The sequence below is a fragment of the Eschrichtius robustus genome, chromosome 3, assembly GCF_028021215.1.
Source record: "Eschrichtius robustus isolate mEscRob2 chromosome 3, mEscRob2.pri, whole genome shotgun sequence".
Taxonomy (NCBI): domain Eukaryota; kingdom Metazoa; phylum Chordata; class Mammalia; order Artiodactyla; family Eschrichtiidae; genus Eschrichtius; species Eschrichtius robustus.
In genome coordinates this window covers 132512702-132527199 of record NC_090826.1, presented here as the reverse complement: position 1 = coordinate 132527199, position 14498 = coordinate 132512702, and the positions used below count along the sequence as shown (strand labels likewise).

General features: G+C 42.6%; 1 protein-coding gene across 1 annotated transcript in view; it reads left to right on the top strand.

The window, feature by feature from the left end:
* TNR (tenascin R) overlaps positions 1–14498 on the top strand; it is an 83379-nt gene that overhangs the window by 2060 nt on the left and 66821 nt on the right. The window contains exons 2-4 of the mRNA XM_068538388.1: positions 331–807; positions 8620–8883; positions 12192–12307. Coding sequence (XP_068394489.1) covers positions 331–807; positions 8620–8883; positions 12192–12307 — 857 coding nt within the window. The remainder of the gene's footprint in view (positions 1–330; positions 808–8619; positions 8884–12191; positions 12308–14498) is intronic.

Here is a 14498-nt window from a genome sequence, read left to right as displayed (position 1 = left end):
TCCCGGGAGCACTTCGCAGTAAGTCACTCTCATCTGAATTCTCATCTAAAGTCTGCTTCTAGGGAACCCAAGCCAAGACACACTGAAGGTGAGCCCCTGAAGGACGAGGGACCCGATCTCACTCATCCTCGCCCCCAGCGCTGGGCCAGGCACAACCGCTATTAGATGAAAACATTCATGAAGTCGATGATGTACCAAACTAGCTTGAGCTTAATTCTCTGCAACACAAATCTGATCAGAGAGTGAGGAGAGGTCTCTGCCCACCCCTCCCATACCCCGTTTACAGGAGGTTCCACTGCTGCCCTTTGACCTTCTCCTTGGCCATTCCAGGACAACTGGATTATATCCCTCACTGCAGTGGCCACGGCAACTTTAGCCTCGAGTCCTGTGGCTGCATCTGCGATCAAGGCTGGTTTGGCAAGAACTGCTCGGAGCCCTACTGCCCCCTAGGCTGCTCCAGTCGGGGCGTGTGTGTGGATGGCCAGTGCATCTGTGACAGCGAGTACAGTGGTGACGACTGCTCGGAGCTCCGGTGCCCGACAGACTGCAGCTCCCGGGGGCTGTGCGTGGACGGGGAGTGTATCTGCGAAGAGGCCTACACTGGCGAGGACTGCAGCGAGCTGAGGTGCCCTGGGGACTGCTCGGGGAAGGGGAGATGTACCAACGGTACCTGCCTGTGCCAGGAGGGCTACACTGGTGAGGACTGCGGCCAGCAGCGGTGTCTGAACGCCTGCAGTGGGCGAGGACACTGCCAGGAGGGGCTCTGCTTCTGTGAAGAGGGCTACCAGGGCCCTGACTGCTCGGCAGGTAGGGAGGGGAGCTCGGCGGGGCCTTTGTCAAGGGTGGTCCAGCAAACTGGCTGGAGGTGGGAAGAGAGATGGGAGGGAAGGTGAATTTTAGGCCGAAGAATTCCCAACTGGGTCACGTACACTTGCTTTCCAAGACAGCTGATTTCTTGAGTCAATCACAATTGACGAGGCAGATTTAAGGGGGGAAGCGTGGAAACCAGAAAAGGTCAAGTTCAGGATGAAAGCTGAATCTTACCCCAAGACTGGAACAAAGTCAATGGTAATAATGGTGACAGCATTTCACTGTCCTTGAGATGGAAGAAAGCAGAGAGTCAGACCATGGCACCACCTTAGGCAAGGGACCACTCTAACTCAGAGGGCTTCCCAGAGCTCCACCTGCTCCAAAATATCCCCCTTGCCCGTTGCCATATTCTGGGGACACGTCCTTTCACAGTGCTAGGGCATGCAATGGTGGTTAGTCTGTGATAACCAGGCTAGCAGGGCACTCTGGCACTCTGGCTATTTTGGAGCTTACATATTGCAAAGTGTTATTAATTTTTGAAATGATCTAGTGTCCACATGGATAAAAGTATTTATAGGCAAGGAATTACTTGTAAATAGGAATAAACTACTAAAGGCATCGAGCAACAACTCACATTCCAACTATTAGTACAGAATATTAAAAGGTTACGAGTCGCTTTGTTCCAGATGACATAGCAAATTGGAACCAACCCCATATGTGTCTGCACCACGGAAACCAATACAAAGGTGATGTCCCAAAAGGAGGACCTAAATCTATCAGTGGGAAAATACCAGTATCTCACTGGAGATCATTTTCTTTTGCCTAAAATCAGATTATTGTCATTATCTCACTGTTACTGCTCATCTTCTGACTAAATCAGTGACTCTCACTGATAAATCTGCGTTGTAAACAGTACAGATTGAGTAATTGATCTTGATCTTTTCCATCCGTAGTTCAATCTGTAACAGTGGGCTCAGAGTGCTCATTGGGAAAATTTAAAATAAGAAATAACAACAAACGAACATTTTTAAGCTTTCTGATGGGTTGATTCTAGGAATTTTCTGATCAGCCTTCTGACCTTGGTTTAAGGGGGAAATCCTGGGAGGCCAGCTTCACCAGCCTTTTATTCTTGAGCGTCATCAATGATTCCCACCTAGGTACCAGACCAGTCAGGCAAGTCTCCTGCACCTGCAACTTCAACTTAAAATTTTTTAAAAGATCGATGGCAACAACTAAAAGATAAACAACAACCCACCGCTTAGGAAAAAAGATATTTTCACGTTCTTCCATTTTTTTCCATGGTCGATGATGTCATTTAGCCTCCTAATTTTGTTTACTGAATATCTTACTGAAAATATAAATAGCTGTTATACCAACTGTTCAGAAGGAAACGTCAAGCAGAAGTTAAGCTTCATCATTTCTGAATCCAAAGTCACTAGGTAATTGCTGGGAAGAGGCGGCAGAAGCATGATCCTAGTTCCCACCCACAGGACGAGGCTTCATGAGGCCCCATCAGAGGCTGCTAAGGGTCCATTTGGGCCCTCTTCTATGTACGGCTATTCTATAGTTCACATCCTTCTTAATAAAATTGATCTCTGTTGGGTTGTACATACTTCTCATGTTCTTGACCCTCCTTTTCCACGGGGATGGGTTCATTTGCAAACAGAATCTTAATCTGATCCAGGGTCCAAACTGAACTGGAGATAAGCCCTTCTGGTCACTCAGGGAAGACTCAGCAGCTGCTAGCATAACTACAACTGGGTTGAGCCCAAACTACGAGCACGTGTTACCTCCAACACGTTACCTCTGTGCTGTTTGAGGAAGACTTCTGGACACCCAGATAAATTACTTTACAGGTTCCCAAAGCATGTGAGGAGGGACAGTTGCATAATCTCCATCTGTTTCTATAGCAACCATGGGGCCCCCACTCATTGCAGCAGGTGCTGCTCTCAAGGCTTTCTTGTCTTTTAAACCAAATGCCATGGGTCTTTTCCAGAGAAGTAACTAGGTCATTATCTAAAGTGCTACTTCACTTGCTCTTTGTGAGAAGGCTCTAGGAGAGGGGCTGCTTATCCACTGTTTGACTTTTCTGGCCAGATGCACACACTCCAGCATTACTGCTCCCCTCGCCAACAGCAGTGAGGAGAGGAAAGAAGAGAATGGGGAAGGTGAAAACGTGGAGAGCCACAAAAGGCACTTCTCCACAGGCCATTCTTTTCTCTCTGGCAAGGGCATGGAAAATGGCTGCCCATTGTGTGGACTTCATTCTGAGGCTCCTTAGGCCGCTAGAGCTTGAATGCAATTGAATAGAGTTGACAAGGCCACTCTATTTGACTCCCAGCCTTGATCTTTCTCATAGTGGGCCGTGGGACCAGATCTCAACCTTTCTGCCTCTGTTCTCTGGCCGGGTAAAGATAATGGAACAAAAAAATTCATGAATATGAGCACTTAAAACAGGCTTTGAAAGAAGCTACTCTGGGCTTCTCATTTTACAAATTGAAAAAGCAGCAGCCCTGAGAGACAGGAAGATTTTTCCACAGCCAGACAGCTAATTAATGGCAGAGCAAGAATAAGAACCCTGGTCTCCTACCAACTTCTAGCACTCTTTAATCCTCCCTGGGATGCTAAGTAGAGTGGAATCAGAAAATAAAAATTTTGAAAGCCACATACACAAAGAAATAGTCTTTTGATATGAAAGCTGAGCTCTGTCAAATGATAAAAAAATATTAGGTGTTGGAGACGGGGTAAGGAAGCACTTTCAACCATTTGTCCACACCTGCCCCCAGGGAAGGAGGTTAGTGCGGCAGCTGGCTGGTGACCTGGCCACAACTCCCTGCAAAGCAACAGGATAAAAGAACAACCAGAGCAGGGGCTTGAAACAATCCAGAAAGCCGTTCCCTGGACTTCAGTCAGACCTGCAGAGATTCATCACCATCAGCCTCTGCATCTGCCAGCACTGCAGCCAGCCCAACCTTTGGCACCTGAAATCACTCGCTCCTCCGAGTGAGACACTTCATGGAACTAATTCCAACTGCTCTCACCACATACGTGCAAAATTGATGCGAGATCTAAAAAGTAAACAGCATGGCATCTTTGCAGATAAGCAACTCCAATTCCTCAAGCCGCAGTTTACTCCTTTTTAACTGCCTGCTCTTCCCCAAGTTCCCAAGTTGGAGCCCCAAAGAAAGTAAGACTAAGAATAATTCACAGCCCCCCACACACACTAAATTTCTTGAATCAAGGCATACGGCTCTTTTACAGTTTGCTTTCTAGTTCAATACCATTTCATTTTATAAGAATTACTGACACCCAATGTACACAGCTGCTGCTAAGTTATAGGGTGAAAGGTGACGGTCTCCTCCTTGGAGCCACCGCTCTCAAGAATGCTTCTTCCACAATCGACACCATTGCCACCAGGCTCAGGTCTCAAGATAAAAAACTTGCCAAGTTAAGTTGTCAGGATGAAAAAATCCTTCTGCACCTGTGTTTTACTTTAAAATCCCCAAATGCTCTGCTTGGATCATTCTCCTTCATCGTGATTAGCTTTATTTTCTGGAGAAAGGGACTAAAAATGAATACATTGACTTGTCCCAAATACCCTAAGAATTGTTGGTGACTTGAAATTTGGAATGGCCGTTTCTGTCACCATGACAGGAGGAGTCCCACACAGGAAACTTGGAATCAGCGTGTTGAATAACAAAAGCCAGGCCCTAGAGAATCTTTCTTTCTTTCTTTCTTTCTTTCTTTTTTTTTCTTGTTGTTGTGCTTTTGTTTTATTTATTTTTTATTTTTTAACATCTTTATTAGAGTATAATTGCTTTACATTGTTGTGTTAGTTGCTGCTGTATAACAAAGTGAATCAGCCATACGTATACATGTATCCCCATGTCCCCCCACCTCGCATCTCCCTCTCACCCTCCCTATCCCACCCCTCTAGGCGGTCACATGCACCAAGCTGATCTCCCTGTGCTATGCAGCTGCTTCCCACTAGCCATCTATTTTACATTTAGTAGTGTATATATGTCCATGCCACTCTCTCACTTCGTCCCAGGTTACCCTTCCCCCTCCCTGTGTCCTCAAGTCCATTCTCTGTGTCTGTGTCTTTATTCCTGTCCTGCCCCTAGGTTCTTCAGAACCATTTCTTTTTTTTTTAGATTCCATGTATATGTGTTAGCAAACGGTATTTGTTTTTCTCTTTCTGACTTATTTCACTCTGTATGACAGACTCTAGGTCCATCCACCTCACTACAAATAACTCAATTTTGTTTCTTTTTATGGCTGAGTAATATTCCATTGTATATATGTGCCACATCTTTATCCATTCATCTGTTGATGGACACTTAGGTTGCTTCCATGTCCTGGCTATTGTAAATAGTGCTGCAATGAACATAGTGGTACATGACTTTTTGAATTATGGTTTTCTCAGGGTATATGCCCAGTAGTGGGATTGCTGGGTCATATGACAGTTCTATTTTTAGTTTTTTAAGGAACCTCCATACTGTTCTCCACAGTGGCTGTATCAATTTACATTCCCACCAACAGCGCAAGAGGGTTCCCTTTTCTCCACACCCTCTCTGGCATTTATCGTTTGTAGATTTTTTGATGATGGCCATACTGACCACTGTGAGGTGATACCTCATTGTAGTTTTGATTTGCATTTCTCTAATGATTAGTGATGTTGAGCATCCTTTCATGTGTTTGTTGGCAATCTGTATATCTTCTTTGGAAAAATGTCTATTTAGGTCTTCTGCCCATTTTTGGATTGGGTTGTTTGTTTTTTTGATATTGAGCTGCATGAGCTGCTTGTATTTTTTGGAGATTAATCCTTTGTCAGTTGCTTCATTTGCAAATATTTTCTCCCATTCTAAGGGTTGTCTTTTCATCTTGTTAATGGTTTCTTTTGCTGTGCAAAAGCTTTTAAGTTTCATTAGGTCCCATTTGTTTATTTTTGTTTTTATTTCCATTTCTCTAGGAGGTGGATCAAAAAGGATCTTGCTACAATTTATGTCATAGAGTGTTCTGCCTATGTTTTCCTCTAAGAGTTTTAGAGTGTCTGCCCTTACATTTAGGTCTTTAATCCATTTTGAGTTTATTTTTGTGTATGGTGTTAGGGAGTGTTCTAATTTCATTCTTTTACATGTAGCTGTCCAGTTTTCCCAGCACCACTTATTGAAAAGGCTGTCTTTTCTCCATTGTATATTCTTGCCTCCTTTATCAAAGATAAGGTGACCATATGTGCATGGGTTTATCTCTGGGCTTTCTATCCTGTTCCATTGATCTATATTTCTGTTTTTGTGCCAGTACCATACTGTCTTGATTACTGTAGGTTTGTAGTATAGTCTGAAGTCAGGGAGCCTGATTCCTCCAGCTCCGTTTTTCTTTCCCAAGATTGCTTTGGCTATTTGGGGTCTTTTGTGTTTCCATATAAATTGTGAAATTTTAGAGAATCCTTCTTAAAAGAAGTTTCTTACCTCTAGGATAAGCACCAGTCTGGAATTCACATCCTAAATGATAGTCTGAATTATTCACTGATGTAGTTTATTTTTGAGGGCTGTGTATAAATGAAGGAAAGCATCTGGTACAATCAGTAACCCATCCTACAAATTGTAGGGGAAAGAACACACTAAGGATAGATCTTGGTTTGATAATCAGTTCAGCTATGACCCAACTCCCTTACTTTTGGCAAGTCCTTTAGCCTGGGTCTCAGTTTCTCCATTTGTAAAGTTGTGATAATTATATCTACCCAATCTACCTCATAGAGCTGCTATTAAAGGATTTTTTTTAAAAAATCTAGTTAGATGGTTTATCTAAATATGTTTTATAGACTGAAATGCTATGCAAATGTAAAGTGGTATTGTACACTGGCTTAGAGATTCTAGAATCATTGTGCCTGGGTTCAAATCCTAGCTTCTGTGTTTGCTGACTCTGTGACTCAGTTTTCTTCTCTATAAAACAGGGGTAAAAATAATACCAATTCCATAGTGTTGGTGAGAGGATGAAATAAGAAAATCTATGTCAGAATGTTTAGCATTGTCCTTGGTGCATAATAAATGCTCTATATAACCATGCAAAATACTGATAGGTTCTATATACCAACTCGTCTTTCCCTGGTCCAGGAGTCATTTGGTATGCATTATACAGGCTACCCCAAAGATCTTAGTGCAATTCAAAGCTTTCATCATGCCAGAGTTAGAAATGATATATGCTTATAAACTATCATTTGAAAGTTTGATTATTTAAATTTCATTTACATTCATCTAGTTTTATAAATTTAAAAAAAATAAATTAAAAATTTTTTTTTGTTTTGGTCAACATTTGCCATCTTTAATCAGAGGAAGCTCTGCTATCTAGACTGTTTTATACCATTCACAGTTTGGGGCAAAAGCAATCAAAGCAAATGCCCAACATTGTAAATATATGTTCCTAATTTCCATCTTATGAGTCCTCATTTACACCTCTGCCAAGGATTTGAGGCTGAGCACCACAGGGAGCGCAGGCACCTTCTTTTCACAGGGCCCTGTGACTAGCAGCTGTTTCAGTCCTCTGCTCTGGTAAAGGTGAAAGAGTGAGAATTCTCAGAGGAGAAATTCAACACCAATGACAACTTTTAAACTAACCAAAGCCTCCACTGCATATAAATTTATAAGTTAATTATGACTATTTAAATACTGGCCTGATCTTTGATTTAATCTATGGGCAGGTCCAATTACAGGTATACTGGCGTTAACTTCCTAATTGATCTTAAAGTTTCAGTTATTTAATACCCCCACTACTGGTGAATCTTCACTTCCCAAGGGAACCATACATGAAAGGCTATTTCAGTGCGGTTTAATTTTTGGTGATTCTCTGAATAGCATTTGAAAAGTAGAACAAGAGAGAAAAGCAAAGCCCTCAAGAATGCTCCTTTCTCATCATCCCCAAAATCAAAGCTAATAAAAATTTGTTTAACACGAGTTACATTTCTTTCAAAACTTAAACAGTCTCCTTTTAACAGGGAAAATAAAGTGTTATTGAATGTCTTCATCAGTCCATGGTATCTAGGATTTACTGTTTTGGCTTCTTGTATTTTGCAAAATAACCGGGAATAAGGCTTTATTTCCACTTGCCAAATCAAATACTGGTTCCCAGGGTAATCTGGTAACAATAATTTATTAAACTACCAAAAATATTAGCCAATGTATGCTGTTAAATATCTAACAACTAGCTCTCTGAGGGAAAAAATAAAAAGCCCCGCTTTGTAGCATTTGCCAACTTCCATGGTGTAAATACTCCCTCTGTGGCCAATTTCAAACTACCAACATGAAGTCACTAAATGTAGAGTTGGAAACAGCTGTGCATTAGCACACAATTACATAGTATTTCTATCAGAGAGATACAATACATGTAAATTGACTCAAGGGCATAGATAATAGTAAAATGTAGTGAAGTAATTTGCCAGTGATGAGTTTGGAGTATTCATAATTTTGTTTTTAAGATAATTTACTTAATTGTAAGTTAATATTGAATACAATTTAATCTTCAATAATGACTATTTAAAACTGTCTTGCAAAATTCGACAATCAACTTTCCTGAGCCAGTAGAAGCCGGCTCCAGCACACCACTAACTCATGGCCCTATAGGGATGGGAGTACTGAGCACAGAAAAGATAAGAACCTGCCTGCAAAGGGAATTACCCATCACTCAAAGGCAATGAGCTGAGCAGAATATACAGACAGGGCATGTGGGGTGAGATGTGAGGAAGGAAGTTGGGTCCAGGATGGGGAAGGCAGTCCTCTGAGCTCATGCTATCTGTGTATTGCCTCCTGGTAGTTGCCCCTCCAGAGGACTTGCGAGTGGCTGGTATCAGCGACAGGTCCATTGAGCTGGAATGGGACGGGCCGATGGCAGTGACGGAATATGTGATCTCTTACCAGCCGACGGCCCTGGGGGGCCTCCAGCTCCAGCAGCGGGTGCCTGGAGATTGGAGTGGTGTCACCATCTCGGAGCTGGAGCCAGGTCTCACCTACAACATCAGCGTCTACGCTGTCATTAGCAACATCCTCAGCCTTCCCATCACGGCCAAGGTGGCCACCCGTACGTACCATTTCCCCATCCTGTTTCATTCTTCTTTTCTCCTACATGAGATCATGGGCATTCATGATAGTAGTGTCTTTTCTTAATTCTTCAGGGATGCCTGCAATAATCATTGCTCTTGAGGGGAAGGGCTTCCAACGTGACCCACTTAGGAAAGGGTACATCATTAAAAGGGCACTTCCAAGAAAGAGTTTCCAAATCCAGGCAACCCCTATCAATTATAGAACCAAAAGGACAAAAAGTACTTTAATTATTGAGTTCTGACTTGTTATAAGCTAGTCTGATTAGAAGTCAAGGAAAGTATGAGACTTATATAGACTTCCAATCTAGTTAGAGACTAGAAACCAGGAGATATGAAATAGGATGTATAATAAGCAGGTGCTAAATGGTATGTTACAGATGGTAAGTGTATAACAGAGTGGAAAAAAAAATCTTATTTAAAACCACAAATGAAAACACCCACCTCCCCTCATAGCATTATTTCTTCATGATCGTTTATTTAGTAAAATATCCTGATAGTCCATTTTGATTATAAATGTTGAGGCTCTAAAGCATCGTTTAGAAAGACAACGGGGCAAAAGAGAGACAGACAGACACAGAGAGCAAGCTAAACTCTTCTCCATGAGAAATGGAAGTGTTCTATTTATAACAGAGAAACTGCTATAGGTATGTATCTATATTTTGTATGCTTATTTAAGCACAGAAATTTTTTTAAAAATTGCATGCCAACTATTAACATTGACTACATCAAAGAGCAGAATAAGAAAGAGATGGGAAGGGGCTGTTATTTAGTTTTCTTTATACACCTCCGAATTCTTCAATTATCTTTCCAACACCACTTGTCCAGCTCTCAAATGTCAGCTGGGTGTCCAACAATCCAGTTCAATTCAGTTCAATATCTATCCACCTGGAGTTAGCATCAGATCCCACAAGCTAAGGCCTCAGTCTCACAGGGCCTCAACGTCAGTCGCCAGTCACAAGTCCCAGGTTGTCACCAGGACTTCTGACTGACCAGCTATAAATTTAAGGAGTTCCCACAACCCCTGCTTATTTTTGGTAATTCCTTAGAACTCACAGAGCTTTACTCTCTATTACCAGCTTCTTATAAAGGATACAACTCAGGAACGAACAAATGGAAGACATGCATAGGGTGAAGTATGGGGTGTGGAGTTTCCACGTTCTTTCTGGACAAGCACCCTTCTCAGTACCTCCATGTGTTCACCAACCCGGAAGCCCTCTGAACCCCGTTGTTTAGGGTTTTTTTATGGAGGTGTCATTACACAGGCATGATTGATGAAACTACTAGCCATTGGTGATTAACTCAAGTCAGCCCCTTTCCCCTCCCTGGAGGTTGGGAGGTGGGGCTGAAAGTTCCAACCCTCTCTCTAAATCATGCCTGGGTTTTTCTGCAGACCAGCTATCTAGGAGGTCCCAGCTACCAGTTATCTCATAATCATACAAAAGATACTCTTATCACTCTGGGAATTCCTAGGGTTTTGGGAGCTGTGTGCCAGAACAAAGACCAAATACTTATTTTTTATTACATAATGCAGAGAATTTAGCAGTAGCAGGAAACGGGAACAAGACATGACCATGAAACATAAGCCCCTGGGTTGGTAAATGGGACTTATCACCAAATATGGGATGAGAGATCTGAGCCCATTTTATGTAGCTCTTAAATGACAAGATGGTATCTGGGTAACAAATGTCATGAAAGTTCAGAATAAGAAGAGGTTGAAGTAGGAAGAGTTGGCTTTGAAGTCTTCATGGAGGCCCAAGGACTTGAGTTGTGCTTTGAAGGATGTAAGCAAAGGGGCAAGCAGAGGGAAAAGGATTTAAGAAGTCATTTTGTCCCCTTGCTTTTCAGGTGACAAAGATCCTGTTATAATATTGGACTCCCCCTATGAATGCTGCCTTTTTTTAATATGCCTGTAATTATCTCTGTTTATATTTGACCTTTTTCTTCAATTCCTCTTGTGCTTGAGAACTAGTTTAAAATATCTGCAATGATTGTGTAGAGAGGCAGGTCACCATCTGCCGCTTTTCCCACCTTGCTCCAGGATCGGTCACCTCAGCAAGAGCCTGGCCCGACTCCCAGGCGTCTCTTCTCTGATCTACGTGCACACGCCATGATGAGGTTTCCATCTCCCATGGCCTTTATTACACCAATTCAGGGCATCCCCTCAGGCAAGCTCCCAGGTGACAAGGACAGAATCATGTAAACTCCCCTGACACACCTTCAAGTGGGTTCAGAATCAGCCCTGCCTTTCACCAAGAAGCATGAGGAAGCTTCCAAACAGGAAGGATGAGAATCTGTCAATTTTCCAATGGGAATATCCCAGGAGAGACACAGCTAAAATGGGGGCAGGCTCACTGGAGAACTGAGAAAAGTCGTGCTGTCCTATTTCAGGGCTGGTAATTGGAACTCCATTAGGACAAGCATACTTCCACCTGTGCCTGTGCCTGTGCGTGTGTGTGTGTGTGTGTGTGTGTGTGTGTGTGTGTTGGGGAGGGGGAGGGGGTGGGGGGAGGGTGTAGGGAATGGAAAAAGAGGGAGATAAGCAGAGGAACTAAAAATGAGATACATGAGGCAAAGGTGAGTGAGGGAGAGAAGGGAGAGAGAATGAAGGAACAGCTGGAGAAAAGAAGGAGCTAGTGGAGTGAGAGTGAAAACCTCAGTATCTGCTACTGTCCCTTGATTATGCCCTTGCTTTGCTTGTATACATGAAATGGAAATTTCAGACCATCCTAGACGTGGCGATTTGAGCTAAACAAGATATTCTTAGGGCACATCACATGATCGAGAAAAGCATTCCAGACTATATTCTGAAGTTGGCTTCCTCCACGTATTTCATTACTCTCTCTGTGCCCCGGTTTCCTGGGTGTGAAATGGAAACAGTGATGTTAGCCTTTATATTGTCTCTCGGGAACCCTTAAAGCCTCTGAAGACAGTGTTCAGTTTCTCTGAAAAAGGCATTATGTTAAATGCCAAGATTCACCACCTTAGTAAGGAAAGGAAAGTGTGGTTTTTTTATTTTAATAGTAACCTATTATGTAAAAGAAAGCATAAAAAAGTATTTATTAGGTTATGTTTGTTAACTTTATTCATATATTCGCCCACACTGAGTGCCAAGACCACAGTGGCATGGGCTGATCCCTTACCTGGAACCCACCACCTGTGTAATGAGATTGGGATAGCCTGCCCATCACACGCCACCACACCCATGGTGTGGAGGGCGCACCAGGTAATGCTCTCTGCCCCTGCCAGGGAGAGCCATGACATGGTCACCCACATTGCTGTGTTCCAGATCTCTCCACTCCTCAAGGGCTACAATTCAAGACGATCACAGAGACCACCGTGGAGGTGCAGTGGGAGCCCTTCTCATTCTCCTTCGATGGGTGGGAGATCAGCTTCATTCCAAAGGTAACCCCCACCTGTCAGACTGCCAAACAGCCTTATTTGGGGTATTCATACCCTTAACTTGGAATCGGGGCAGCAAAAAAGGCACCCCCCCCCAATCTTTCTCTCCGTGCCATTAGGACACAAAGGGGCATTTTGTGGGTATATGGGCTACAGAACATTTCTTTCATAAAGGCATGGTAAGGACTGAGTAATGGCCCTGAGCCTGGCACCTGGGCCTTGGATGACAGGAGAATACGGAAGCAGCCACCAGCCCCAGCTCTCTGCTCAGAAAGCTCTAGGGTTTAGCAAGCTGTAATTTTAGCAAGTCTGAAAACTGAGACCTTCAAAAAGTTGGGGCGTCTCTTTAGGACATAAGAAAAGCCAAACTGAATCGGTCTCATAATCAACCCACAGCTTCCTTCTGTGCAGACAGACGCCCCAAAAGTCAGCTTGCATGGCTTCAGTCTCTAAAGGTCAGAGATGTAACACAAAAACACCTTTCATAACCTATTCATTGAGAAAAATTTTCCTTAAACAAATTATATTATTAGTCTTTGAGTTAAAAATTATCCTAAGATTCTTTTCCATTCATCAAAGCAGTATTTTATTTTATTAACCCTAAAACTACTTTTCTAAGTTGCCAGAGGAGCCTGACTAGTTCTAGTTTTCCAGGATTTATTAATGCCACTGATGTTTTCCCTAACTATACCACTCATAAGGGTATAATGTTTAATCATACTCCTTTCCTCTGTCTTCATCTTTCAATATCAAAGAAGATTTTTTCAGTCATTCATCAGACTTAATGACATATGACACATTTTTCGCCAATGAGACTATGATTTCACCATTGTTTTACTTCAAAATTCTTAGAGGCATGGACTGTTGGAACTGATGACCCTTCATTTTATATCTAGTTTGTTTAGTTTATAGAGACTAAGACTCAGTGAACTTAAATGATATCAGACAGCTAGTTGGTGGCAGGCTTAAAAGAAGAATTGGGTCTCCACTTCCTACTCCAGGGCTCTGTCCACTTCTCTTAAGTGGATATAGTCATGTCATGGCAAGCTAAATACATCGAAGCAGACATTCTATACACATACGTTCTTATATGTCTTATCTGCATTAAAATGGCCAGTAAAGTAGGGTGGGCAATTGGATTTAAAACAGGGCCGAGAGAATCATGTCACTCTGCCGCTCAGGCAGGAAAAGAACAATGCCAGGTTGGCCTGTTTTACATCCAATATGTAAAACTCTAAGAGTGGGACTAGCCAGGGCATGCCAAGGTCAAATATACAGCCACAGAGAATAACTGTATGATCTGTAGGTTGAGGCCAGTGGGAGGTCACGTTGATTTATAAAAGTGTGGCTATAAATTACATAATAGGGGACTCCAGGTGACATGAACAGAGACCAAAGAATAGTAGAGAAGGGCAGTGCCACAAAAAAGAGCCCTCTTGTCACCTCCATTTCCAGAGGCACACAGAGAAAATGTATAATAATAGGCAAACAGACAGACAGATAGGCGGGTAGAAAGATACAAAATCCTGGACCCAACATCATCAAGTTGATCTTTTTCATTTCCTCTTCCACCAACTTGTCTCTTTCTTCTCTCCTTTGTATTATTCTTTGTTCTACCCCTTTTCTCTTCTTTGTACTTCACAGTTGGTTATGTCATGGATTCCTAACTCATCTGGGTAATAAGACGTTGACAGATTTTCAGCCAGTGTAACACCATGAGAAACTCCAGATACAGCAAAATAATAGCTCCGGCTCATTAAAAAACTGGGAATGTCTTAGTTTGAAACATGTTGTCATGTACATAAAGATGTTTACACACATACATACACAACTAGACTCTTCTAAATAGCCAAGGCCATGCTCACCATGATAAATGCCAAAAAATCTGATAGATGGTAAGCATCAGACATTTCATTTTTGGCAAGAGCCAATCTACATCACCTCATGACTAATTTTTATTGGCAAACTCAGTAGACTCAGGAGAAGCCAAAGAAATGTTCTTGAAAATTGGTTCTCCGTTTGCCAAATCCTCATAGAGTGGTGGCATTCTTCTTGATCCTGCTGGGAGTCATTCCTGGCCCCAGATCCTCAGCTGTCAGCCTGGAGGGCAGAGAAGTGGTCCCCATCTTTAATGCACAGTGTCCCACACATTTCCCTCCCATTGATTTCCTCTTTTGCTTTCTCTGCTTCTCCC